Source organism: Peromyscus maniculatus, chromosome 16 (genome assembly GCF_049852395.1).
Source record: "Peromyscus maniculatus bairdii isolate BWxNUB_F1_BW_parent chromosome 16, HU_Pman_BW_mat_3.1, whole genome shotgun sequence".
In the NCBI taxonomy this organism is placed as follows: domain Eukaryota; kingdom Metazoa; phylum Chordata; class Mammalia; order Rodentia; family Cricetidae; genus Peromyscus; species Peromyscus maniculatus.
In genome coordinates this window covers 27,611,683-27,639,648 of record NC_134867.1, presented here as the reverse complement: position 1 = coordinate 27,639,648, position 27,966 = coordinate 27,611,683, and the positions used below count along the sequence as shown (strand labels likewise).

General features: G+C 35.7%; 1 protein-coding gene across 21 annotated transcripts in view; it reads left to right on the top strand.

Moving 5' to 3' along the window:
* Positions 1-27,966, top strand: part of Trdn (triadin) — a 373,213-nt gene that overhangs the window by 44,791 nt on the left and 300,456 nt on the right. For all 21 annotated transcript variants that reach the window (XM_076552516.1, XM_076552525.1, XM_076552513.1 and 18 more), the window contains exon 2: positions 5,744-5,953. In XM_076552516.1, coding sequence (XP_076408631.1) covers positions 5,744-5,953 — 210 coding nt within the window. The remainder of the gene's footprint in view (positions 1-5,743; positions 5,954-27,966) is intronic.

Here is a 27,966-nt window from a genome sequence, read left to right as displayed (position 1 = left end):
TTTTTACTATTTTATAAGTGCTCAAGGTCAAATACAAGGACTTTGTACTTCGTTGGTGAGCAATTTATCACTGATCTACATATGTTTACAGTCCCCAACTAGTTGTCTATAATAACCAGACCACTTACAATTTCCAGCTCCTATGAGATAAACCTGAATAGACATTTTCTTTTTACTTCTATCAACAACATATATTTCCTTTCAACATTTTCTCATATCAAAAAAAGTCTCATTTGTTACTTCACTTAAGAAGATATTATGGACAGCATATTCTCCTAGATGTAGAAATTTTGAGGTTAATATGGCACTTTAAAATATTCCCTGATTAACAGTTATGGTATTGTTTTTATCTAATAAGTATGGATTGTGGTTTACTGTATAAAAAGTATTGCATCTAGTAGTAACTATAATTATCATGTTCCTAGTAGGTTATAGCTTTGCTTTTCTCATTGTATTTCTCTACAAGATCTGTAACACTCAAAATAAGAATAACATTCATTTTTAAAGATCACAGAAGTATAAGACACTGAGTTTTTGCTCCAAAACACTGAATTATATACTCATCATTGTTTTTAAGTTAACTTTAGAAAAACTAAACTTCCAATAGTAAACAATTGCTAAAATGAAAACAAGAATCTCAAGAGGTAGGGAAAACTGGACTTCAACTGCTAATATACAAGGAAATATCTACTATATTCCAGAAAGAACATACTGACTAAATACATTAATGAATATTCTAAAAAATTGGTTACAAACAGCACCCCATACTCTTCACAGGTAGAAGCATCTTCCTGCTTCTGTAGGGTAAACTACCATTCCATTCCAAGCTCTTTTCTTTTTTTTTTTTTTTTTGGTTTTTTGAGACAGGGTTTCTCTGTGTAGCTTTGCGCCTTTCCTGGAACTCACTTGGTAGCCCAGGCTGGCCTCGAACTCACAGAGATTCGCCTGCCTCTGCCTCCCGAGTGCTGGGATTAAAGGCGTGCGCCACCACCGCCCGGCTCTCCAAGCTCTTTTCTTTTTTTTTTTTGGTTTTTCGAGACAGGGTTTATCTGTGTAGCTTTGTGCCTTTCCTGGAACTCACTTGGTAGCCCAGGCTGGCCTCGAACTCACAGAGATCCGCCTGGCTCTGCCTCCCGAGTGCTGGGATTAAAGGCGTGCGCCATCCAAGCTCTTTTCTAAGGGACATCTTCTCCTTATAACTTGTTTGCATCTTGTATCCTAAAGCCCCCTGCCTTAGGATCAGGGCTTTCAGTGAATATTTTGGGGGGCCCATCCTTTCAGACCAGAGTAGCAAGGGTAACTCTCCATCTCCCTTGATCAGATCCCCAGTGAGCTGTTTCTAGGTGTTTCTAGGAGCACTTCAATTACAAAAATTGACTTTGCAACTCTCCAAAGAAATTCTTTTCACTTTAAGACCATGGCCGTTCAGCCACTTGAAAAACAAAACTGAAATCTAATACTTCCTTTCAAACCTAAGTGTCATTTTTATAAAAGTTCAGGGATTCAGAATGTTCTGATTGATCAGTTATCATGCATGGTACAACCAGATGAAGAAGAATCTTATTTCCCCTACAGAAGCAAGTACTTCAGTCAAAACTTGTGATGGCTGGCAGCAGAAACACCAAAATAAAACCGAAGTTATCAGTATACACCCCTGTATCTAGAAAGGACCAGGCACACGTCTGCATCTAAGAACCATTTGCTCCATTGGTCCACACTGTGGTTGATACTGAGTCTTTCTACATCTTGTAGCTGATTCTCTATGGTGGACTTCAGAGCCACTATAGGCTCTACTCACAACTTTATAGTAGAAAAATAATGTCTTTCACTGTTTTACCGAAAAATGAGGCATGGAGGATTTCTGCCACCTCTCACAATCATGAACTGTGATCTAAATGGCCAAACCTAGTTTAAAGGGTTGTTCTTATGGTTGGTGATGAAGAACTGGCCTTCCTTCTGCTCCCAGCATTAGAGAAAAAAAATCACCCAATAGAAGAGTGGAAGAAATAGATGGGTATTGAGGAGTTTGAGATCATACTATTTTTGGTTTTATTTGTTTTGTTATTTTTTAGAGAGATAAAGAAAGAGAGAAAAATAACATGAAGTTGGGTAGTTAGAGAGTTATTGAGAATCTGAGAGTAGCTGAGGGAAGGCAAAGAGTATGATCAAAATATAATGTATAAAATAAGATTAAATATAGCTACTTATGTATTCCTATCTCACTAGATAAAGTTACCAAAATGTCTTCTATAATTTCATCATCCCCTACCAAATAACATGAAAAATGATATTAATGTAAATATGAGACTTTAACTTAATTTGGAGGAGAATCAGGTTTTAGTTTGTTACAAAAGTAATTCTCTTCCTTTAAAAAGGGTTAATGATTTCATATGTGTCTCACATATCTAGACTCTGTGTTCTTCTAAAAATATATGATTTATTTTGGGTCAGAAATATCACATATATTGATGAGATGTATTGACTATTTTAACATAGGTCATTATTGACTGTTTCCATAAATTATATTTCTATAAATTATATTTCCTGTTAATATCTTTTAGTTTTTACATACTTAGAGGAAACCATAATTATTTTAACCCAACTCTCCATATGATACATATACATTGTACAAATACTAGTCGCATTAGAAGACAGTTATAACCTTTTCAACTATACCTGTACAAGGATCTTTTCAAGAGATTTTCTAGAAAATTCTTATTTTCATAAGTTTTATAGTCCAATGGACCAAGCTCATTCTAATATGAGATTAAGAATATGTATTCAGTGTATTTTAGGAATACACATAATGCCACTGATAGTATATATTACTATCTCTCTCCATTGCTTTCCAGATATTGAAGAAACACATTGTATTTCACAAACCACATCCCATGCTGAAATGCAAAATTCTTCATCCTTTTATGTCATGAAAATGCAGTGCTCTGCTGATATCAATGCGTAACCTAGGCCTGTCTCCCTGGAGACTCTTGGCAAGCCTTATATTGCTGGTCCTTCACAGGAACAAAAAGGGGCAAGTGCAGTTGGCAGTCTCTTCAAGTGATCAATAAGGCATAGTGAGGTTATGTGACTTCTGCCAAGAGGCTTCTGATTCAGTCTTCAATGTGCAGATTGATGGTGAAGCCATCTTTGGAACCCTGGTACAAGCTGTTCCATATTCTGCTTTACAGCGTAGAGTCACATGGGCTGTGCAGTCGGATCCCTACTTCTTTTGAAGATGATTCTATATGGCAATCAAACTAATCAAAACAACTAGAATTCAGGAGGAAGCACAAACAGTAGCCGCACTTCTCTGCTCCAGTGCTGAAGTGCCAAGTTTCCAGAAGTGAAGCCCATGTCAAACTACTCAATAACATTTACCTCTCATTTTTCCAAGAACATCAATAGCTTGCTCCTGTCGTCTTTATGTGCTTCTCAAACATTAAATAATCTCAGAATACACACTCTGTCCTTTGAATTTATCTTGACCAGCTGTCAGGGAAGGCACTTTTATGCCTTCTCTGTTTTCTGCCTGTTGGCTTTGTGTAGCTTCTGTAGCAAATTTGAATAGAAAATGAAAGGTACAGTTTAGTGTGATTTGTGACAAAGGCGAGAAACATGCTTCCAGCAAGATAACCTTCTGATTACTTTCCAGTTGTTTCTTGTTTTCTAGCTGGACACTTGGCATGCATTTCCATAGCACTTGAGTCTTGCTTACTTTTTATATGGAAAATTTGACAGTGTGAACGTGAAAACATTAAAAAGGATAATGAAATCACTAAATTAGTGTTCACTTTATCATGTTCATCTGTTTGAAAAATCTACCATAGTTTTATTGTCAGGATTATAAAGTGCATTGAAGTTCAGAACTTCTACTAATTATTAAAAAAAATCCCATGAAATTAATATTTTAACTGTGAACTCGTATTGCTTCTTGAATTTGTATTTTCTCCATTTCCCTTGATAGAAAAAAGAAAATTCACGTTTCATTTAAAATTCTCTATTTTTTAAACATGTGATGAATATTCTGGAAATGTGAGTCCCATCTCTTGAAACTCACACATTCAGTGGTAAGACACCCTGCGGGTTGGCTCAGCACTATCTGCAGCCGCACGTATTGACTTGCTCAAGTGGATCTCAAGTGCAGAAACAATTCTTTAGGAGTCATAGAAAGCTTTCCAGAGGTTAAAATACTGGAGATTAGCAACATATCAACTTTCAGGTAGGCTACTTCTAAACACTCATAATTCATTTACTGTCCTGAAAATCATTATTCTGAAGGTTTGATTCACTTGTGGCCGCACTTGGGTCTTAAATCTCATTTCAAAGTACTCCAATCATTCATCCATTTCAGAACTACCATTAGGAGTGATGGGGATTTGGCACAAAAATCAATGAGAGGATATGATGTGAATTCTTTCTAATTTTTTTCTTCTTTGAGTACCACTTCAAATACAGGTTATGAAATCTGTTTTTAAAAGTAGTAGCCCACCTTGCTATCATTTCCACAAAATTGAGTTCATGAACTCGAAGCATGCATCTCTCTAGTTTTTCTTTTTTAAAAGGAAGTCTGGCAATATTATTGCTAATATCTATCAAAAGCTATTTTTTAAAATCTTATTTAAATCATCTCACCAATGGTGCCTCTGATTAACATTTTAACCTTTTGAATATCTAAGACCGTATTTATCATTTTATCCTAAAACATTCCTTGTGTAATTGTATTCTATTCGAGCAATACATTGATATGCACTATCCCCTGGGTAGTCAAAGAATTATATGACTTTTATTTCTGGAAAGAGAAAGTGCCACTTTATGGACAAAAAAAGTATTCAGACGTTATTAACTAGAGTGTTTACTTTGCATACAGTATTTTCAATTGAAATACTTAAAGGATATTTTGTAAATTAAAATTGTACCATAAGCATTACTGTGTACAGATCTGTTTCAAGAGCCCATACTTTATTTTCTAGTTTAAAGGATTTCTTATACTGAATATTTTTACCACTTATTCTATATCACTTAGCTAAAAGCAAATAAAAGCATAATCATATTTGTTACAAACAAATAAAGCATATTTACACATTTAACCCTATCTGGAGAAAATTGGGAAAAAAATAGAAGATTTTAACAAAAGTTGATTTTGAATGGTGAGACTTAAAATGATACATTTAACTTATTTGTTTATAACTTTTCTATCTCATATATTTTGGAAATTGTGACATGAGTTATAGATTCTTGAAGTCAAGTTAACTGATATTCTAATATCTCCAACATTACTCTTAGTTCTTTGTACCTACCAAAATATAATGATGTCAGTGAGGGAAATTTAGGCAATTAAAACAGGGTATCAAGAAAAATTTCATTCATTTGAACTACTTTATCATTAATTTTTATTCTCTCCATACGAGGATTTTTTTCTTGCTTTCTGAACTTCAAGAGCACCCAAAATCAGAGGCCATAGTAGTAAAAGGCATCTTAGCCCCCAAACCCAGCTTCTAATAATGAGAATGGGAAATTGTACTGGAGATTACTTATCACTTAAACCCCCGTATTTCAGGATAAAATCCTGAGATTGGGGTAACGTCCTGATGGGCTATGGGTTATTGTCTTGCACTTTGCAAGTATGTTCTGCTATAGAAAATAATAGCAGGGGTTTACTAGACTCACATAGCCTGTGTTATCTCGTCTCTTATATTTGAAGCTCATTTATGAATTATATTTTATTTTCTGGCTGTGTGACTAGGAAGTACATCTACAACAACAGCTGTGATAGACAACAAAAATGGATCTGTGCCCAAGTCCCCTGGAAAGGTGCTGAAGAGGACTGTCACGGAAGACATCGTGACGACCTTCAGCTCTCCCGCAGCCTGGCTTCTGGTCATCGCTCTGATCATCACATGGTCAGCGGTTGCTATCGTTATGTTTGACTTGGTGGATTACAAAAACTTTTCAGGTAAGAGGCCTTACATTGGCACTTTAAATCTAAGGACAAATTTTCTCCTAAGGTCTGGCATTGTTTCTTTCCACCTTGGCTTAGTGTGAGGAATTAAACACACAAGCAGACATGCTGTGAATCACCAGAGTCAGTTTCTTCTATTTCCTTTCTTGGTCTACCGTGTTCACTGATTTGAAAACGCAATCAATGTCCTCATCTTAAAGCCTCATGCAGGCTAAATGCTGCAGCTTCATAAAAAACGATGTTTAAAAAGCCCGGTGGAGCCGGGCAGTGGTGGCGCATGCCTTTAATCCCAGCACTTGGGAGGCAGAGCCAGGCGGATCTCTATGAGTTCGAGGCCAGCCTGGGCTACCAAGTGAGTTCCAGGAAAAGGCGCAAAGCTACACAGAGAAACCCTGTCTCGAAAAACCAAAAAAAAAAAAAAAAAAAAAAAAAAAAAAAAAAAAAAAAAGCCCGGTGGAGATTTATCTTTGAAACTGAGTTAATCAACTATGAAGGAAGAACAACTGATGGCTTTTACACTTGACAAAATAAAGTACAGACTATATTAAATAATTTTGGACAAACAAGATATTTGGAACCATTTCTAAGGCTCACTGGCATGTGCTATCAAGTTTCTTTTCCAGGCACACTCTGCCCTTTCTACTAACCTGACTATTTTCAGTCTCAGAAAGTAGAGAATGTCAAGAGGATTTTCCCGGAATTGCTCATAATGAGTTACTGCATCTTGATTGTCCACATGCCCCTTATGTGTCTCGAGCACAGCAGGAATAATGCAAGTGAGAAAAGACAGATTCTCACTCTGGGCTATTCAACCTTAAGATTCATTGTTTACCTCTTTGTTAAAAGATATTTTATATGTTGAAATTGTATATATCCACCTCCACACCTGACACTTACTTTAATTCTCTATTGACTATGAGTTCCTGGAGGGAATGAATTATGTGGATATTCAGTACATATTCCATGAGTAGGTGCATGGATTTATGCCCATTACTGTTTTCCACTAGTGAAAATATTTCATTGTCATCTTAATGTGCTCTCCATACACATTCTCTCCTCCTCCCCTCATTTTCTCTTTACTTCCACTGACAGTAGGATCTTTGGCATCTGGACACTGAGAAATGGAATCTATGTAGTCAGGAATCCGTTCCTTCTCATGGAATTTTAGTCATTCAATAATTCCTTATCAAGATCTTACTATTTGTTCCAGATAATGGATATGCTAGTTGAGCCAAAACTGTAATATAAATATCATAAAGGCATCAATGTCTATTATTGGAGTTTATGGATACAGAGGCATGAATGTTATGATTTCTGCCAGCTATGTCTTTGGTAGTTGGACTCTGCTTGGCATTGTTTACCAGAGAGATAAGACCAAAATACCAAACAATGAGAGCCACAGGTTTTTGCTCTAATAGGTAATACATTTACTGTATTCTCTCATAATTTTTAAAAGAAAATTATCTATAATTTAAAATGACAGAATTTTAAGTGAAAAAAATATTTGTTATATTACTCTAGAAAACTGCACTTTTACTAAGTCTAAATGGATTGCAGTATTTCATATATCCTTTCCATTAAAACATAATTTCATTTACTTTAAACTCAAAACGAAATATGACCACAAATCATAGTTAACTCATTTTATAGTATATATTTTGAAGAGCTCCATGTCAATCTAATATCTCTAAGTTAATTTCATAAGCAGACACAAAAATTTGTTCTATAAAATGCAAAGCTACCTTCAATTACATTTTCAGATTAGATTACTTAAATATAGGATATATTTTCCATGGAAGTACTGTCATCAAGTGCTATGTCACAGGCATTTTATCTGATGGTTAATTCTTCAGTTAGTCTTCAACATGAAGAACAGCTCCACTATGAAGCTTCCTCCTTATAATGCCTACATTTATTAATGACGAAACCGTTCATTCCCACAAGGAGACCCTGCAGTCAGGTTTTTAAAGTCTCTTTGGATTGAGAGAATTCTTTATAGCCTATGCTCCGTAAATACAAATGACTTACACATCTGAGCTTTCTTATCAGTGGTACAATATCTACCATTGCACTTAACACTCGTGTCTCTTTTCATGGAACTTATAAAATTTTGTACCAAATTCACCAGTCCCTTCTCATTAATAGATCCTTAAAGACATCTTCATAATGTGAATATCTGAAAAGGTCATGTTTTCTTGGTTGGCTGAGTACAGCAAATGCCTTTTGTATGAAATTCCAGTCCTTGGCTGAGCTCTTCATTTTTATCTTGTAATTTAGTGCAGATATCCAATTTATCAACCATTCTTATGCGCTCATCCTAGGCAAACACAAACTTTTATTTCTTGCTGTCCATGCACAATGGCGTTTCCCCAGCTCCAGGCTCTGGTAGAGCTAGTGTGATGGTTAATACTTAAGAATGGGGACTCCAGTGCCTCATTTATCTGCTATCTCAGACCATGATACTTGATAACTCTTTGACAATGGACATATATATATAGCCACTCTTGGCCTCAGTTTTTACATCTACAAAGTGGGGATTGTGAAAATATCTATGTTATAGGATTATATGAAATAACACTTCTAAAGAAGCTGTAAAGAACCCATTTGTCGCCGGGCGGTGGTGGCGCACGCCTTTAATCCCAGCACTCGGGAGGCAGAGCCAGGTGGATCTCTGTGAGTTCGAGGCCAGCCTGGACTACCAAGTGAGTCCCAGGAAAGGCGCAAAGCTACACAGAGAAACCCTGTCTCGAAAAACAAAACAAAACAAAAAAAAAAAAAAAAAAAAGAACCCATTTGTCATAAGTGTTACACTCAGGGAGTGAAATTTTTCTTCACTTCTGTCTTGAGAAGGCTTATTCATGTTTCATGACATACTCTGTTTTTTTTGTTTTTTTTTTTTTTACAATGCATCCTGTAACATCACAAGAATAATGCACTGTACTGTATTTCCTTTCTTCTAGTACTATGTGGACACATCTATCCAGATGAATTAGTACAATGGATTAGAAATATCAGTTGACTTGACTATATCAAGTAGAAATGCAATTTTTCAAAGCAAAGATTGTTTTATTCTTTTCTGTGTGACTATCAGACATATAGGAAGTCTTATGAGTCATATTACTTAAAGAAACATAGAATTCTGATATTTTGAGATTAAAGTTACATTTTACAGGGAAAGAAATATATGTATATAATTTCATTTCATTTAATGGAAACTTTTTTTTTAAAGATTTATTTATTTACTATGTATATAGTATGTATGACTGCAGGCCAGAAGAAGGCACCAGATCTCATTACAGATGGTTGTGAGCCACCATGTGGTTGCTGGGAATTGAACTCAGGACCTCTGGAAGAGCAGTCAGTGCTCTTAACCCCTGAGCCATCTCTCCAGCCCTAATGGAAACTTTTTTGAGCTTGATCTTGGGAATTAAGGAAATAGTGGTTAGGGAATTCTACTTGCCTTTTTAAAAGAGTAATTATTCATGACTAACAAATTGCTTCAAAAATAAAGGAGTTAATAAAGTTACATTTGCAATTTCAAATAGTATCCCTGGGTCAGAAATTTGGAAGTGGTTTATATAGGTTACTCTGCTTTAAGTGCTATCCTGAGATTGCAGTAAACACATTGGCAGAGACAGCACTTGATAATGTGAATGGAACTATTTGCAAGATGTCTCCCTCATCAGGCTGTTGACACTGGTGTGTCCCTACAGCATGGTTGACCGTGCCATCTCGATAGGAAGGAGCAGAGCAGAAGTCACATTCACCTCATGTTCTAGACTTGGAAATACAGTTTTTCATTTCTACAAAATTCTTTTGGTTTCATAGGATAACTCTACTGCTTATTGTTTGGAAAAGTCTTCAGAAGCATGAGTACAAAACAGTAGAGATCATTTGAATGGGATGTAAGGTGATGTGTTTGTGTCTAGCTGCTACATACCTCATGCTCAAATAAATCTACATAAATTATACATCTTAGATAAAACCTCAGATGTGTGGTAAGAACATGCAATGCTCTAGTTGACAAATGGATATTAAAACAAAAACAGGATCACAGGAAAACAGACCGTATTAAGATGAGCGTATCAATGGGTAAGAAATAAAAAATTACAAAATTTGAAGTTTAAAAGGAAACAAATATTAAAAAACTTAAAAGCTTTTAACTTATTAAAATTCAAGTGATTCATTTATGTAACCAAAAGAATACAAATTCAAAGAGTTGACACAATTCTAACAAAAAAATCTGGAGCTCATATTAATCTTTGTATGTTTTAGACACACTCACTTATATTAAAAATTCTAATTCCTTTCATCCATTTAGTGAGTTGTTTTGTAATGATTTTATTACTAATAGTATTAATATTACTATTTACATCCTGACCACAGTTTCCTCCCAGTTCCTCAGTGCCACGTCCCCTATACCCTCCCCATCCATTCCTTCTCCATTTCTGTTAAGATAAGGGCAGGCCTCCCATAGATGTTAACAAAACATGGCATATTAAATTGCAGTAAGACTAAGCACCTCCCCATGTAGTAAGACTGGACAAGGCAACCCAGTATGAGACATAGGGTTCCAAAAGCTGGCATAAGAGTCAGAGACAGCCCTTGCTCCCACCCTTAAAAGTCACACAAGAAGAGCATACTACACAACTGTCATGTATGTGCAGAAGGCCTTGTCGGTCCCATGCAGGCTCCCTGGTTGTCAGTTCAGTCTCTGTGAGACCCTAAGAGCCTTAGTTAGTTGATTCTGTGGGTTTTCTTGTGGTGTGCTTGACCCCTTTGACTCCTACAATTCTTTATTCCCTCTTCTGCAGGATTCCCTGAGCTCAGACTTATGTTTGACTGTGGGTCTCTGCATCTGTTTCCATCAGTTGCTGGATGACACCTCCCTGTCTGGTGAAAATTAGGCTAGGCACCAACCTAGGAGTATAGCAGAATACCATTAGAAGTTATTTCATGAACATTTTTTTTTTTGCCAGTCATGTTTGGTTCTGTTCTAGGTCTCTCTTTGTTTAGCCGCTGGGACCTGGCCACTAGGCAGTTTCAGGGGTGGTCTCCCTCTCATGGCATGGGTCTCAGGCTGGACCAGTCATTGGTTGATCACTCCCATGATTCCTATGCCACCCTTGCTATGCACATCTTATAGGAAGTCTTGCCTGGTTACAGGAGATAGGCAGTTCAGGCTACATATTCCCTATTGCTAGGAGTCTTTGTTAGGGCTACCCTCATGGATTCCTGAGAGTTTCCATTGCACTAGGTTTCTATCTCACCCAGAAATGCTCCCCCCAATTCCAGTTATTTCTCCCAGTACTCTCTCCCTCCATCCTCCTTCTACCTGATCCTTCCTATTCCAATTCCCATCTGTCCCCAGTCTACCCACAAAATCTACTCTATTTACCTTCCCTAGGGAGATCCAGGTTTCCCCCTTGGGCCCTCCTTGTTACTTAGCCTCTCTGGGTCTGTAGGTTGTATCATGGTTATCTTTTACTTTATGGCTAATAGCCACTTATAACTGAGTACATACCATGATTGTCTTTCTGGGTCTGGGTTACCTAAATCAGGATGATTTTTTTATAGTTCAATCTGTTTTCCTGAAAATTTCATTATGCCATTTCTTAAACAACTGAAGAATACTCCATTGTGTAAATGTACCACATTTTCTTTATCTATTCTTTAGTTGAGGGATATTTAGGTTGTTTTCAGATTCTGGTTATTATGAATAATGCTATTATGAATAGTGCTACTATGAAAATAGTTGAGCAAGTTCCCTTGTGGTATAATTGAGCTTCCTTTGGGTTGTATGTCCAAGAGTGGTATAGCTGGGTCTTGAGTTAGATTCCCAATTTTCTGAGAAATCACTCTATTGATTTCCAAAGTGGCTGAACAAATTTGAACTTCCACCATAAACTCCCTTTGTTCCACATCCTCACCAGCATCTTCACCAGCATTCCATCTTACACCTGTCAGAATGGCTAAGATCATTTAGTCAGTTCTTAATGAGTTTTTTTTTTTTTTGATGTTTCATCACAAAAAAAAAATTACTTCAATTAGATATTTCAATACTGTTTTTAACTAGTATAATTTAAATTTTTACTAGGAAGTAGTATGTATGTATCCATGATGACTCTTTTGTATTATCCCAATATTTTTTCAATATGTAATTATTAATATTTTCAAAACATGACTAGGAGTAGAAAGAAATATGTTGTAATTTATATTGAAGGCCAGAATGGCAACCACTGGTCTTTGTTACAGTTGATAAATACTGTGAAACAATTAAAGTGGGTTGAAAAGAAAAAGGAAAATTTCTTTCCAGTAAACACATACTGTACTGACTTTAGGGGGAGAATTTTCAACCAACAAGTTTCCTAACTCCTCATTTTCAGAGTTTGATCTGATTTGGCCTTGTATTCTACTCATGGAACACATGCAAATAGCCTTCACATAATATGAGTGGGGATTTTCTTTTCCTTGTCTGTGATAGAGATAATATCTCACTTTCTTTTCTTCAAAATTTATTATTTGGATTATTCAGTATAATAAAGACAAATTTTAAGATGCTAAATATAAATAGATCTGAAAACTATTTCAGCTCTCCTTGATTTCTTGCCAAATGCAAAGTGAAAAAAATCTCAAACATTCTTGGGTGTGTTCTATGTGTTGGGAGCAGAAGAAACACTTCGCCTGGTATGGACTAGGGATTGTAATAGTCCTGGAAGCTGGCTAAGCATGTTATATAAGATTTGAGTGAGTGAAAAGTCAGCATGCTGAGAATTGAGAGGACAGATGGAAACAAAGTAGAGGGTAAGGACAGATTGTAACCTTCATCTGTTTCTCACCAGCTCAAGTGGTGAGGTATTGGTCATGAACTGCTATGCCATGCCTTAGAGATCTGTGAAGGAGACAGGCCAGCAGGAACTGGAGACCAAGTAGGATGTTGCAAGACAAGATACTGCAAGATACTAGGGAAAATGTGAAAAGACACACCCAGCACCAACCTTCAGAGGGCAAACCATGGCTGCATCACCTCTTACATTCTGCCTTCCCTTTTCCAACTCCAAACTTACCTGGAAGTTTCTATCTAGGGAAATTTGAGGAAATGCACTTCTGCTTTACTGACTTCATAGGGGATGAAGCCTACTCCTGGGATATCTACATAGCTCAACAATCCAAAACAGGGTGCTCTTGGGGAGCTATTAATAGCCACAAGAGGAGAAAAGCCAGCCCTCAAGATGTAGCATCACTCTGCTGTTATGCTCATTGCCTTTACTTCTCCCCTGGAAATTAAGTGCCAATAGAAACGTCTGAGGAAGAAAAGAAATTTGGTCCCTTAGTAACAGAAGCTGGGTTTTCTTGAAGGTTGCTGGAGGCCTGACTCAAGCTTCTACAGATTAAACCAGTGAGCTCTTACAGAAACAGGGTTGGCTGCAGTTCTCTGAGGACTAAAATTAGTGCACGTGATTGAAATGTCTTACAAATACCTTCTGTTGTTCATGAAGGGACAGGTTTCACTTTAAACAATAACAAATCTAAACAAATAGTGTTTCTTAAGAAATTACTTAGATTTTCCTTAGGTAAATTTATAATTTACCTAAAATTATAGTAATTTTAGATTTTCTTGCACAAAACAAAGGTCATAATCTACTCTCCTTACCACAACAGGGAAATGTTATCATACATTGTATCACGGTGGTTATCACTATTCAGAAAATTTCCCAAAAGTCCCACAAAGCATACTCATTTCCAAAGCAGATCAGTAATTAGAAGAAAATGATCTATGTGAAGAATGTATACCTGGCATAAAGGAGGCAGTTACTCATAAAATGTAACTTGAATTTGAACCCTATTAGGAGGAAATAAGATCAGTAATCTGAGAAGAAAGATGGCAATGATGTGATGGTGTAAGCATCAATTTATTATGAAAGTCTTGCAGACATCCCTCAAATGTGCCTTTTAAATAGACTTTCTAATGAGGTGTGCCATTTATCTGTTGCTCTGGAAATTAACTCCCCTGAAGTTTTTCCTGTTCTTGGCACTTATCCCAGTTAAGCAGGTGTACGGCTTGTTAGGATGTGAGTTTAGCAGAATGAAATTATTTGGGGGAAATCTCCAATTTAGACCCAAAGTATAAGGTTAACTTACATCTGCCTGTCTATCAATCATCTGTCTCTCTGTCTCTGTCTCTTTCTATCAATCAGTCTATCTATCTATCTATCTATCATCTATCTATATATACCCATCTATATGTTATGTATCTATGTATCTGTATCCATCTATATATCTATGTATGTATTTATGTATGTTTGTATCTGTCTTTCTATCTAATCTATCTCTACATCCATCATCTATTTATCTATCTACCAATAATCTATCTATCCACCAATTATCTATCTATCTATCTATCTATCTATCTATCTATCTATCTATCTTCTATCATCTATCTCTTTCTGTCTGCCTGACTGTCTATCTTTTACCTAGTTGCCTACCTAACTGCAGTTGTATATAAAGAGGCATTTGTTACTGTGGATACACACACACACACACACACACACACACACACACACACACACACGAGTCGGGCTGAACACAATAGATTTTTAGACTTTATCTATTTTTATGTGTTCTTGGATTGAAAGGATGCCTGTTATTTTGTGTGCTTCTTTCTGTAATTCAAGTCTTATCTCAAAGTCTACATTTTCTGTCAATTTTCCAGGCTATCTTGTTCTTTAGGCCACTATGACTAAAAGGATGCATTTTATTTCCAGTTCCCTATGCTTAGAAATACACTTACGAAGCAGAGGGTTCTATATAAAGTCCACTGATGCCTAGTTTATAAAAATTTAATGATCCTTCAGGACCTGAGGAAAAAGATAATGAAAAATATGTTCATTTGAAATATGCATTTTAACCATAACATCATATAATTTCTATATTTTTGGTCTTGAAATATTTTTGTTGGAGACATGGTAAAACCATATTTACATTATTTTTTAAAATTAAAATTTGAAAATTCTATGTCCCCTAGGTAATGAGTTGCAGAATCAAGATGTCCAATAATACAAAACCATTGACATTTTTGTTTTGTTTTGAGATAGGATCTCATTATGTAGCACTGGATGTCCTGGAAGTCATGATGTAGACCATACTGACCTCAGATTTACAGAAGTCCACCTGCCTCTGCCTCCTAGGAGCTAGGATCAAAATAATGTGCCATCACACCTAGATCAAACATTAAGATTTTAAAAGATAAATATTATACACTGTACCATATATTGAGACTCATTATTTTTTGGAAGTTTAGCCATCATATATCATTTAGTGCTGAATTGGTATTTTTAGGGAAACCTTTCCATAACTTTAACAAATGTGCCCATCATAATTTCTACGTCTTATTTATTGTGTGTGTAAGTTTGTAAAAGTGCACACATGCATGCCAAAGTATGCAATATGAAGGTCAGAGGTCAACTTGTAAGAGTTTTTTTCTCTCTATGAAATAGATCCTAGAGATGGAACATGGTACCTGTCATGGCAGCAAGTGATCTTACATACTGAGTCATCTCAACACACATTATTGTAATTTCCTTCTGTGTTATTTACTAATATCACTTTTTAAAAGTTGTATGTATTTTATTGTGTGTGATGTAAAATCCACACATCTTCTCCATTGATCTGCTAGGATCTTTGAAGAGCTTCCAGACTGACTTCTGTAGTTGCTGCATTTTACTGCTATACTAGTATATAATGTGTACTACTAAACAGTATACTACTATAATCTCATCAGCAGTGTGTGAGGAATCTTTCATCTTCCACATTCACATCTCTGGTTTTGTGTAATTTTTTATGATATTTACTCAATTTGTGTGAGATGAAATGCCAATGTAGCTTTTTAAAAATATACTTGAATTTATTTAATAGCTAAGATTTTTGAAACAATAGTCATATATGTTTTGACCATTTGTACTTCATATTTGGGTATCCATTTCATCTGTTTATTTATTGATGAGAGTTCCGGTAGTTATTTTTTACTTCTTTGTGTATTCTAGCTATTAAACCCCTTTCAGATGTATAGCTGAGAAAAATTTTCTTCCATTTTGTTTGCTGTCTCTTCATTTACTGTTTTCTTTGTTGTACAAAATATTTTTTAATTCTATGCAATCACATTTATCAATTCTTGCAATTATCCTGAGCTATTGCATCTCTTTTTATGTTTAGTTTTACATGTTAGTATATTTTATTCTAGTTGTTTTAAAGCTTTAGATTCTATATTAATGTCTTTGCTTTATGTTCTATTTTTGTTAAATTTTATATTTCTTTTGAAATATAGCATGCAAAATAATGGGTTTTATTAGTGCATTTTTGTGTGTGAAGATATGCATAGGTAGTGTGTATGCATGTGTTTGTATGGCTGTATATACATGAACACATATGTGTGTAGGCCACAGGTTGATTTCCAATATCTTCTTTAATTACATTCTCTCTTATTTTTGAGACAAAGTCTTTTCTTGGATTTGGAGAGTGTTTATTTGGTTAAGTTGGCTGGCTAATGTGCCCCAGGGTTTTACCTGTCTCTATTTCCTCCCAGGACTGGGTTTTAAAGCACAGAAATCCTTTATATAGATGGTGGGATTCAAATTCAGGTCCTCAAGCTTGAAGAAAAAGAACTGTATTCATTCAGCCATTTCTCTGCTCATCCATATTATGCCCTGCCATTTTGATTTTGTTGCTATGTCTTTGTAACAAAAATAGACACCAGACACTGTGACACCTCTAGCATCCTTCTTTTTCTTCAGGATATGTTGCCTATTGGAATCATTTGTGCTTCTAGATGAATTTAATGATTGAAATACCTATTTATGTGGACATTTTCCTTAAAATTTTTATAGGAATTTTGTTAAGTCCATAGATTTCTTTTGGTATATAGACATTTTTTTTTTTACAAAAATAATTCTACCAATTCATGAGCATGGGAGATATTACCATCTTCTGGTGTCTTTTTCTACTTTTTTTTTTTAGTGTTTTCAATTTTACATGGCAGAATTTTAATTCCCTTGTTAGACTTAGTCTTACATTTATTCTTATGACATTTTTAGACTACTGTAAATAGGGGTAATTTATTTATTTATTTGTTAGCATATCCATTATTGGTGCATGGAGAAACTGTTGATTTTTTCTGCTGACTTTGTACCTTCCTACTTTGTTGAAGATGCTTATTATATCTAAGAGTTTTTGGTGGTGTTTTGAGGGTCTTGTAAGACTATAGACTCTGAAGGCAGAGATAATTTGGCTTTCTTGTTTGCTATTTATATCTCTTCCATCTTTTTCTTTTCACCTATGCCCTAATTCTCAGGTTGTCCTTCAAATATAGTGATATTCAATAAGAGTGGAGACATGGACACTCTTGCCTCATTCTTGATTTTAAGAGAAATGTTTTCAGATCTTCCTTACTTTGCATAATGCTAATCATTAGTTTATCACTTTTAGAAACTCTTATTGCAACAATATATGTTCCTTCTGTTCTTCAGAGTTTTTAGTCATGAAGGGATGTGAAACTTTATCAAAGACCAGTTTTTCATTTATTGAAATGATCATGTGATTTCTTTCTTTGGGAATATTTATGTGCTGTGCTCTATATTGCATTGTGTATGTTAGAACACCCCTGAATGCCTGAAAATAAGCCTGCTTTGTCATAGTATATGGTCTTTTAAATATGTTATTAAGTTTGGTATGAAAAAAAAGTTGAGCATTTTTGTATCTGTATGCATCATGATAATTTTTTTGTCTTTAATGTATTTTTGCACTTGATTACCAAGGTTATATTGGTTTTGTAAATGTTTGGTGGTATTATTTTGGTTCTATTTTACAGACTAATTTGAAGAACATTAACATTAGTTCATCTTAAAGTATGGTAGAATTCATCCGTGAATCCATCCTATCTTGGATTATTTTTAGTTGGGACGTTTTACTATTTCTTCGAGCCGTTGATATTTGTAGAACTCTTTTAATTTGTTCATTGCATTTTTTTTTTTGTTGTTGTTGTTGTTGTTGTTTTGAGACAGGGTTTCTCTGTGTAGCTTTGCGCCTTTCCTGGATCTCGCTCTGTAGACCAGGCTGGCCTTGAACTCACAAAGTTCCGCCTGCCTCTATCTCCCGAGTGTTGGGATTAAAGGCGTGTGCCACCACCACCCAGCTATTTGTATCATCTTAATTTGACTTTGGAAGGTTTAAGTGCTTATAAATATATTCATTTCTTTTACATTTTTCATTCTCTTGGAATGTAGGCTTTAAAATTATCCCTTAAAAACTCTGAATTTTATTACTGTTTATTATAATATTATAGATTTTAATTTTAATGTTAATTTATCTTATCTCTTTTTATGGTTAGCTTGGTTAGGTGTATAATTACATTAACCCTGGTAGAATTCAGATGATGAAAATAATTTTTAAACCATCTCTAAGTTTAGACCTCAAAATCTCAATGATATGGATTTTTTTGTTCATCTTAATGTTTTTATTTGCATCCTTACTTCCTGATGCATATTGTTTAATGAGATTTCTAGCTTTAAAATTGAAGCTGTCTTGTTAATTTGTTTAAGCATACAAAACAGGTATTATGGTTAGTGTTGTCAACTTCACAGAGTCTAGAATCACACTGAAGTTTTGCCTTTGGACTTGCTGGTAGATGATTATCTTGCTGTCACTAATTGAGAATGGAAGATCCATCCACAGTGAGTGTCACCTGCTGTAGCTGGAGAGTTTCTCTCCAGGTCCCACCAAGCCCCCACAGTCCTGCAGCCCACTTATAAAATAATCACTCAGAAGCTTATATTACTTATAAACTGTATGACTGTGGCAGGCTTCTTGCTATCTAGTTTTTATATCTTCAATTAACCCATTATATAAATCTATACCTTGCCATGTGGCTTGTGGCTTACCGGTATCTTACATCATGCTTCTCATTGTGGTGGCTGGCACAGTCGTTCTGCCTCAGCCTTCCTGTTCCCAGAATTCTCCTCTCTCTTTGTCCAGCCCATACTTCCTGCCTGGCTACTGGCCAATCAGCACTTTAATTATTAACAAATCAGAGCAACACATTCACAGCATAGAGAACATCCCACAGCAGTTACCATTCCCTAGTCAAAACCCTTGATCCTAAACATGTACAAAAAGAAGCTGATCACAGCATTAATTCACCACTCTTGGTTTCTGAATGTGGATGCAATGTGAGCAGCAGTTGATTGAGCTCCAGATTCTTTGACTTGCTTTTGAATAATTAAAAAGCACCAGTTGTCAAGATATGCTCATCTAGGTGTTTAAGAGATGGCTCAATGGTCAAGAGCACTTGAGCAAATTCTGTTCTTGCAGAGGACTAGAAGGGCTCACCTACATTGAACAGCTCAAAATTTCCTGTAACTTTAGCCCAGGGGAATCAGAAATTTTCTTAGGGCCTCCACAGAACAGATTTCTTTCTGTCTGTCTCCCTGTGCCTGTCTCTGTCCATCTCTCCCCCAACTCACAAATGTACTCACACAATAAAAAAAAAAAATCCCAAGAAGATATTCTTATATAAATCATTCATTCATGCTGTCTCTTTTTTGTTTGTAAGTTTAACTATCATATCTAACTAAGCAAGCCATTTCATAATTTTTAAAATTATTTCATTAGACTAGTTATATAAGACAAGCATAATGCAAGTATATGAGACACTGTAAACATACGTATCCATATCATACCACCCTTGCTCTTTTCTCTCTGCTCACTCTCCATTGTTAGGCTTCTTCTTTCATGCTATGGGTATGTGTTTACATCTCTATAAGATCCAAGGCCCACAAATGAGAGCAAATGTGATATTTGTCTTTCTGAAACCAACTTAGTTTTTGTTTAATTGGAATGATATTTTGGATTTTCCTATGCTTGAGGTAATTATTTTGTTTCATGCTAGCTTGGCAACAAATATACGACAATCCATAAATGTACAAATACTTGTTTGTTTCATTCCTTGTTATACCTATGAGTCAAAGGATACTTCATTCTATGTGTAGCATAGGTATGGAATGATATAATATCCTACCTTCTAAAACATGATGATCATAGCTGACATTCCTATAATCAAAGGTAGTATCAGCATAAACAGAAGACATTTATTGAAACAGAAATTTATAAGACCCAGGCACCTTCAAAACTAATGACCAAAATGACCATGAAAACTAATTTTTTTTTTTTGTTTGTTTGTTTTTTTTTTTTTTTGGTTTTTTCGAGACAGGGTTTCTCTGTGTAGCTTTGCGCCTTTCCTGGAGCTCACTTGGTAGCCCAGGCTGGCCTCGAACTCACAGAGATCCGCCTGCCTCTGCCTCCCGAGTGCTGGGATTAAAGGCGTGCGCCACCACCGCCCGGCGAAAACTAATTTTTATACTTTGGTTTGATGACAAAATGACACCCTTCTCAAAAGGTGGTCGGAAGGAATGAACCAAAGCCAAGGTTGAAAGACTGGGAGAGGCTACAGCAAAGGCTTGCTCTGTTTATTTCTGGCTCTCTGTTGTCACCATTCTTTCCCCTGGGATGATGAATGCCTTCTCTAATAAAAGTCTTATGACTTATCATCAGATAAGGTGAGTTGTTTATGACTCGTGTTCACACACATACGCAGGGAGATTATAATATTAATAGGATTTTTGGGGGGTTATCTTTAGCAGAGTCTCTAGTTTCGGTGGCCCATTCTAGAGAGAGGGATTCTAGTTTGTAAAGCATCCTTCATGGGGAAAAACAGAACAGGAGAAAGAATAGCAAGACTGAGCATTCCAAAATATCATACTTTTGGAGTATGATTTTTCTGAGTGCCAATAGTTGCATTCTGCCTAGAAATTCCCCAAATGATGAACTGTAACCTGTAATTATAAGTTAAAACATTTTTTTTCCTCTGGTAAAGGAAAGATACCTATTTTTCTATTAGTAAAAATCTCATATTTTTACATGCTTAGTTTTTAAAGTATAATACAACCCTAGTGTTCATGGCACAGGTAAAGGAACTCAAACCTTGTTTATGCCTTTGTTTGCAACACAGAAAGTCTTCTATTGGTCATGGGTCTAGCACCAGTTAGCTGGACTATCATGGACTTCGATATTTGCAGCATAGTTTTCCGGTATTGGGAGGCAGTGGGGAACTGCACTTACCTTTGCCCATATTCGTGTTCCTAGTTGCCTCAAACGTAGCAGTTGAATGAAAACAGAGTAACTCAGGTTCCATCTAAGCACACTTTGCCAAATAACTGAAGATTGAAGGTGCATAGATAATATTAAACTGAGAGAGTCTTAAAAGCAGAGGTAAAATACCCATGCCTCCCATGTTAAAAAAAAAAAACTTAATTTATTGTTCCTTTATTTATTTATTGCTCCTCTGTATAGAACTCTTCCTAGAAATACAAATGCATATGTGATATAAACTAAAGTAAATAGAGGAAGAGAATAGAAGAGGGTTGGATAGACTGAGAGCAATGATTTTTGTTTTTTTTGTTTTTGCTTTTGCTTTTTGTTTTGTCTTGTTTAGGTTGTTATTTCTTAGTGTGTACTTATGCAGTTTTGACCTAAGTGTCTTACTTTTATAGTTAAAAAGAAAGAAAGAAAAGAATAGTCACTAATACTCAGAATCATAGTGAAATGAATTAATCTCCATCACATTATCATCATAAGTAAAGAATTACTTTCAATATTTTTGAGACACAATCTGACCCTGTCTTTGGAACAGAGTTTGAATACCCAAAACTTCTGTCACTGTTTCTACCATAAGTAATTTTGACATTTTAGTTATACTTGCAACTGCATACAAGAAAGAGGGAAAATTATAGTGTTCTGCTCAAGGGTCAACATTTTAACACAAGAGAAAGAGCTGTGAACATTAAAAACAAAGATGATGAATCCCATGTTCTAAAATTTTATTTGGAAATAGGAGCTCATGCAGCTTGTTGGCATTTCTTGACCTGTGGTTCCATCTCTCCAAAAAGTTCAAGGTCATGGCAACTCAGTCCAGAAAGGCTTTTGATAAGTTTTTTAGCTTTGAAATACTATTTGTAATGGAAGTTGGACTTAGTAAGTGACTAATTGCAGATAAGCACAAAAACAAAGCAAAATCAGCTTTGAACATTTTCTTCCATTGCAAAAGAAAGAAACTGGATCTGGAGGGGTGGATCAGTGGCTAAAATCACCTGTTCCTCTTACAGAGGACTCTAGTTTTGTTCCACATAACCACGTGGTGTATCACAACTATCCTATTAGTCACTCTAGTTGGAGGATGCCCAACACCTTCCCTTGACCTCCAAGAACACTAGACATACATGTGGTACACTTACATACACATAGACATAAATCTCATACACATAAAAATAAATAAAGCTTTCAATAAAATGAAAAATGATTTTAAAAATCCATATAAAATATGCATGTGTACATATGAGTATAAGGATCTGGGGGTAAGACTCTATACCTAGGTGATATATACATATATACATATGTATGTTTGTGCATTTGATGCATTAGAACAGAAGGACAGGGCATTTTCAAGAGCACATTAAGAGTAACTAAAATTAGTAAACGTTGATGCTCATGGAAAGTAGAATAGTCATTTCCCATTTTGTTTTTCACCAGGTAGAAATAGATTTTTAGAATTCTTACACTTGCACAGTTTGGGCAGAGTGGGAGTGAAAGAAAGCTTCTGCCCAATCTGTAAGTCAGGAGGCAGGGAAGTGAACTGTCTGCCCTTAGATGGTCATTTCAGGGACCAGTGCAGTGGTGCGCACATGCTATTACTGATCTTCTGGCTTCCATGGTTGGCGACGGACAGCAGCTATGCCTGCAAAAATGACGGCGCTGCCAGAAGTTCCATTGGCTTCTCCCACTCCTGGGTAAAGTGCATATTCAGCTCATGAAGAGGGACAGCAGTTTATCCTGAGAATTACCACTATCACTGAGCATGCAGACGTGAAGGTCACAGGAGTAGGGCAAATTGGAATTTATGGTCATGAATTTCATCCCATCCCCTGCGGGCTGCAATTGCCTTGCTCCTTCCACCATCTATCTTCCCTCTAGTTCTGATTTCAGACTCCAATACAACACACAGCCATCTAACCCTCTCATAGACTGTGGGTTTTATAAAATCAAATCCGAACAAGACATCCTGTATCATTGATGCACAGCCATTTTGCTTTTGTACTCAAACCCTAAATGATACTCTGGGAGACAAAAGGATTGTATATTATATTCAACCTATTCATATCTAAAATTTCCTTAGTCACTTTCTTATTTATCTTAGTATAGAGGATTTTTTTTTAGTCCTAGTCCCTTTTAACACTAATAGTTTTGTCTCTTTTCTTCTCTCTTTTATCCTCCTATTCTTTTAATTAATTGTTTCCTATCTCAGTCATGAATTCTTCTAATCTACCCACAGTCCACTATTAAGAAAGTCTGGCTAATTGATAACAAAATTAGAAGATTGAGGAAATCATAGTGTAAAATATGAATAACACTATAATCTTCCTAATATCCTCTCTTCTTGTATTGTAGATTACTAAATTTTCCTTAGTGTTCTTGAGTAATTATTAAAATTGCTAAACAAATGGAATAATACTTTATATTCCCTTTTGCTCTGAGTAGACAGAAAATGTCATCTGTCCATTAGGGATTTTATAAAATGAATCTTCTCAATAAGGTTAAAATTAGAAGTGTATTAATTAACTGTATTGAATTGTGTCCTAAGTGGTGTTTTTTGGGAGTATACATAATATAATCCATAGAATTGCAATCTATATACTAAGTGACTTTTCCAACACTGAAATATTCAAGACTGTTTTAGAACAAAGCATCAAGCTAAAACAACAGAATGAGGAGATGTGTCATTCTGTAGCAGCCTAACCTTGTTCTGATAGATGATAGAAATTGATACTGTAAATTAAGTAGAAAAAAAGAAAAGTATGATGTCATCACAAATTCCTTGAGTACACTGCTGATTTCTCCAGTTTGGGCTTAATTTTTAATTTGAAATAAACAATCAGAAGACCATGAAATAGGTGTTTGACTCTACTGTGGCAATGAAGACTAAAGGTAACAATTCTTACATCCTTGTAATCAACCAAAGTACACAAGACTAGTCCATCATACGAGAAATTATTGTAAAATTACTTGACTGAACATCACATTGCTAAAGACATGAATTTACAGTGCATGTAAGAACAACACAGCACCTACATCTACAGCTCAGGAAACAGTTTGGAACAGAGGAGATAGAAAGGCTGTAAAAACAAAAAAACAAAACAAACAAACAATGATGTCAAAATATTGTTGATGTTAGAAATTCCAGTGCCCAAAGTCTCATAAGACAACTGAGTTCACAGGGAGGCTCTTTAATGCAATTGTGCTTTGTTTTAAATTAAGTTCATGTTTCTTGTATACCTTTAATTTTATTGAGAATCACACTTGAATACTATAGCTACATCCTTTCCACTCCTTCCTTCTCCCTTCCAACTCTTCTGCACACCTACGTCCTCACCAGTTCATAACTTCTTTGATTGTTATTATATACACATGCAAATCACTTTTACACACACCTACATAGGTACATATAAATATAGCTTGCTTAGTACATTTAATGTTGCTTGTATGCGTGTACATTTAGGACAGACCACTTGGGATCAGATAACCCATCAGGGGATGTGTCCCGGTAAAGGCCGATTCTTCGAATCTCAGTAGTCCTCGCTTGCCTTGTAGCTCTTCATCTAGATGTAGGGCCGTGTGCAATTTTCCTGATCTACTTTGGCATGTCAACTTGTGTTGTCACTGTTCGGATCTTGTTTATGGAACAATAGTCTTGAGATTTCATGGGCCCAGCTTCCCTGTCACAGATGGAAGGCACTATCCCACAGTAGCCAACCTGACCCTCTATTGGATTGTTTACAACCTTTGCATCTCCTCTTTTCCAAACTGTTCGTGTAGGTGCTGTACTGTAAATATATCAGTTGCTTCTGAATTTTGATTAGTTATTGATTTCTGCAATAGTCTCCATCTGATGCAAAAAAAGAAGCTTCTTTGATGGGGCATGAGACTGTACTTATTTGTGGCTATAAGAATAAATATTTAGAATGTGGTCAGGGTTACACTGGGTTAGGAAACTGAAAGTAGTAGGTTCTCCTCCTAGTTCAAAGGCATCACCAGCCACAGGTGATTAAACTATAGGACCAGGCATGGCCCTAAATTCCATCTTCTTGTTTATTAATTCAGATAAGATCTCTGTATTTTATGCCAGGATATAAGTGCCACAACTGAGCATTGTAGAATATCTTGCCAATTTGATCATTGTCGTGGCTCCTTGGAGTTACAGTTGGGCGTAAGTTCATAGCCCCTTTTTAAATTGAGTCTTTTGTTGTCTTGATCCTTTGTATTTTGAGTTCTTTCTATATTCTGATTATTAATCTTCTATCAGTTGTATAGCTGACAAGGATTCCCTCTCACTCATGGTCTTCCTTTTCACTCTGGTGATTATTTTATTAGCTATAGAAAGACTTTATAGTTTTATGAGGTCCCATTTCTCAATCACTGACCTTAATTCCTGAGTAAATGGAATACTTTTCAGAAAGTCCTGTCTTACAAATATATGATAGGGTACTGCTTATGTATTCTTGCAGTTTCACCATTTCAGATTTCACACTGAGGGTTTTGATCCATTTAGAATTGATTTTTGAGCAGGTTAATAGGTATTGGTAAAATTTCATTTTTGAATATCCAGTGTTCCCAGCACCATTTGTTGAAGATGCTTGTTTGTCAAATATCAGAGGGTTGTAGTTACATGTGCTCATTTTTGAGTCTTCTATTTTGGTCTACTGACTGACATGTTTGTCTTTGTGAGAGTACCATGCTGTCTTTATTACTATCGCTCTGTAATATATTTAGCAATCTGGTATAGTAATCCCCAGAGAACTGTTGCTCAGGATTTTGTTGGCTATTTGAAGTCTCCTGTGGTTCCATGCAAGTTTCAGGATGCCTTTTTCTTCTGCAGTGATGAGTACTGTGGGGATTTGGGTTGGGATTGCACTAAAATTGTAAAGTGCTCTTGGTAGGATTTTTTTCCCACAATATTAATTTTACCAATCTATGAACATGGGAGATCTTTTTCCACTTCTAATATCTTCAATGATCTCTTTCTTCAGAGATTTAAAGTTTTAATTATAAAAGTCTTTTACCTCCTTGGCTAGGTCTATTTTTATGTTTTTTTCTAAAGGATATTGTGAATCAGAGTATGTCTATGATCTCTTTCTATTAGACTTTTCATAGTGTACCATAATTACTGCACATTTCTTTTGTGTGCCTGTTCTCTTTTCAATTTTTAAAATATTCTTTGCTTAAGTGATTCAATTACTCTACTTTGTCTTCAAACACTGGTGCTCTCTTTTCTCCTTAATTCCCCTACTAGTAAACCTCCTGCCTGTTTTCTACTCCACCTACTGAATTTTTCAGTTCCATCACCATCTTATTCTGAGTTCTCTTCAATAGTTCCATCTCTTGACTGGAGTCAGTGTTCATACTCTGAGTTGTCTTTGTCTTTTTATTTAGTCATGTATTTGTTTTTTCTTGTACAGCACTCAGGCATTTATAGCTATCACCTTGAAGTTCAGTAAGCCATTTGTTCATTTCCTCTTTAAATTCCTTGAATTCTCTGATGAAGTTTATGACTATTATGAGGTTATCTTCTATATCCTGGAGAACTTCTAGATGACTTTTTAGAACATTTCTTTAGGACCTTAGGGGCAGGCATTCTAACTTGGCCATTAATTTTGTTTGTGATTCTGTGATGTGACTTTGACTCATGGACTTTTTTTTTTTTGATTGTGTGTTTGATGTGTGATTGTAGCCTACATTGGTACAAACTGGTTGAAGATTTGTAGCATCACATGCAGGCATTGGAGTTTGGAGGTGGTGTGTGCAGGTTTGGCTATTAGACACTTCACCAAAGAAAGCATTGAGAAAATTGAGTCTCTATAGCTAACCTTGGGAATATAGGGAGTTCAGGGACAGGTGTGGGGACAATTCTTTACATCTTTATGAACTAATTGAAAGTTATAAAATTGCCAGACTTGACACAGGAGCTAATGTAAAGGGACTTGAATTTCCTAGCCACATTTCTGAATATATACATACATATCCTGTATATATCTTATACATATTCTCTCTGTATGTACATATATGCATATATGTATATATACACATATATGTGTGTGTTACAAATTATCTCAGTTGAGATGATCCCTCATTTATGTATATGCAGATGTCACTGTTTGGGAATATTATTTTAAGCTGTGTTACTTTTGTTTATGTTACATATTTTTAACTCTGTAAATCTGTGTTACTGTGCCTTTTTAAAATACCTGATGGTTTAATAAGGGGCTGCAAGGACAATAGTGAGGCAGGAGAGAGAAATAGGTGGGGCTGGCAGGCAAAGAGAATATATAGAAGTAGAAATCTAGGAAAAAGAAGAAAGAACAAGGAGTAAGAGAACAAGAGAGGCCAGCCACCCAGCTACACAGCAAACCATGGAGTAAGAGTAAGATTTATAGAAGTAAGAGAATGGGAAAAGCCCAGCGACAAAAGGTAGATGGGCTAAACTTTATTTAAGAAAGTTGGCGAGAAACAAGCCAAGCTAAAGCTAAGCATTTATAATTAAGAATAAGCCTCCATGTATGATTTCTTTGGGAGCTGAGTGGTGGGCTCCCCAAAAGAGCAAAACACCAGCAACATAGCATTATTACACCAGTGCAAAATAAATCCAGTTATTAACCTTCATGAGATGATGTTAACTTCCTCATTGTGATGATGCAGTTTATAATTTTAAAATATCTGAAATTAAATTTAATTGGATTTAATACTAAGAACCATTTTTATATCATAAACAAAAGTGCTATTGGTTCAGCAACACCAACACTGTATCATATGCTGCTTTAGCCATGTCATCATGAATTCAATTTTTTCATGTT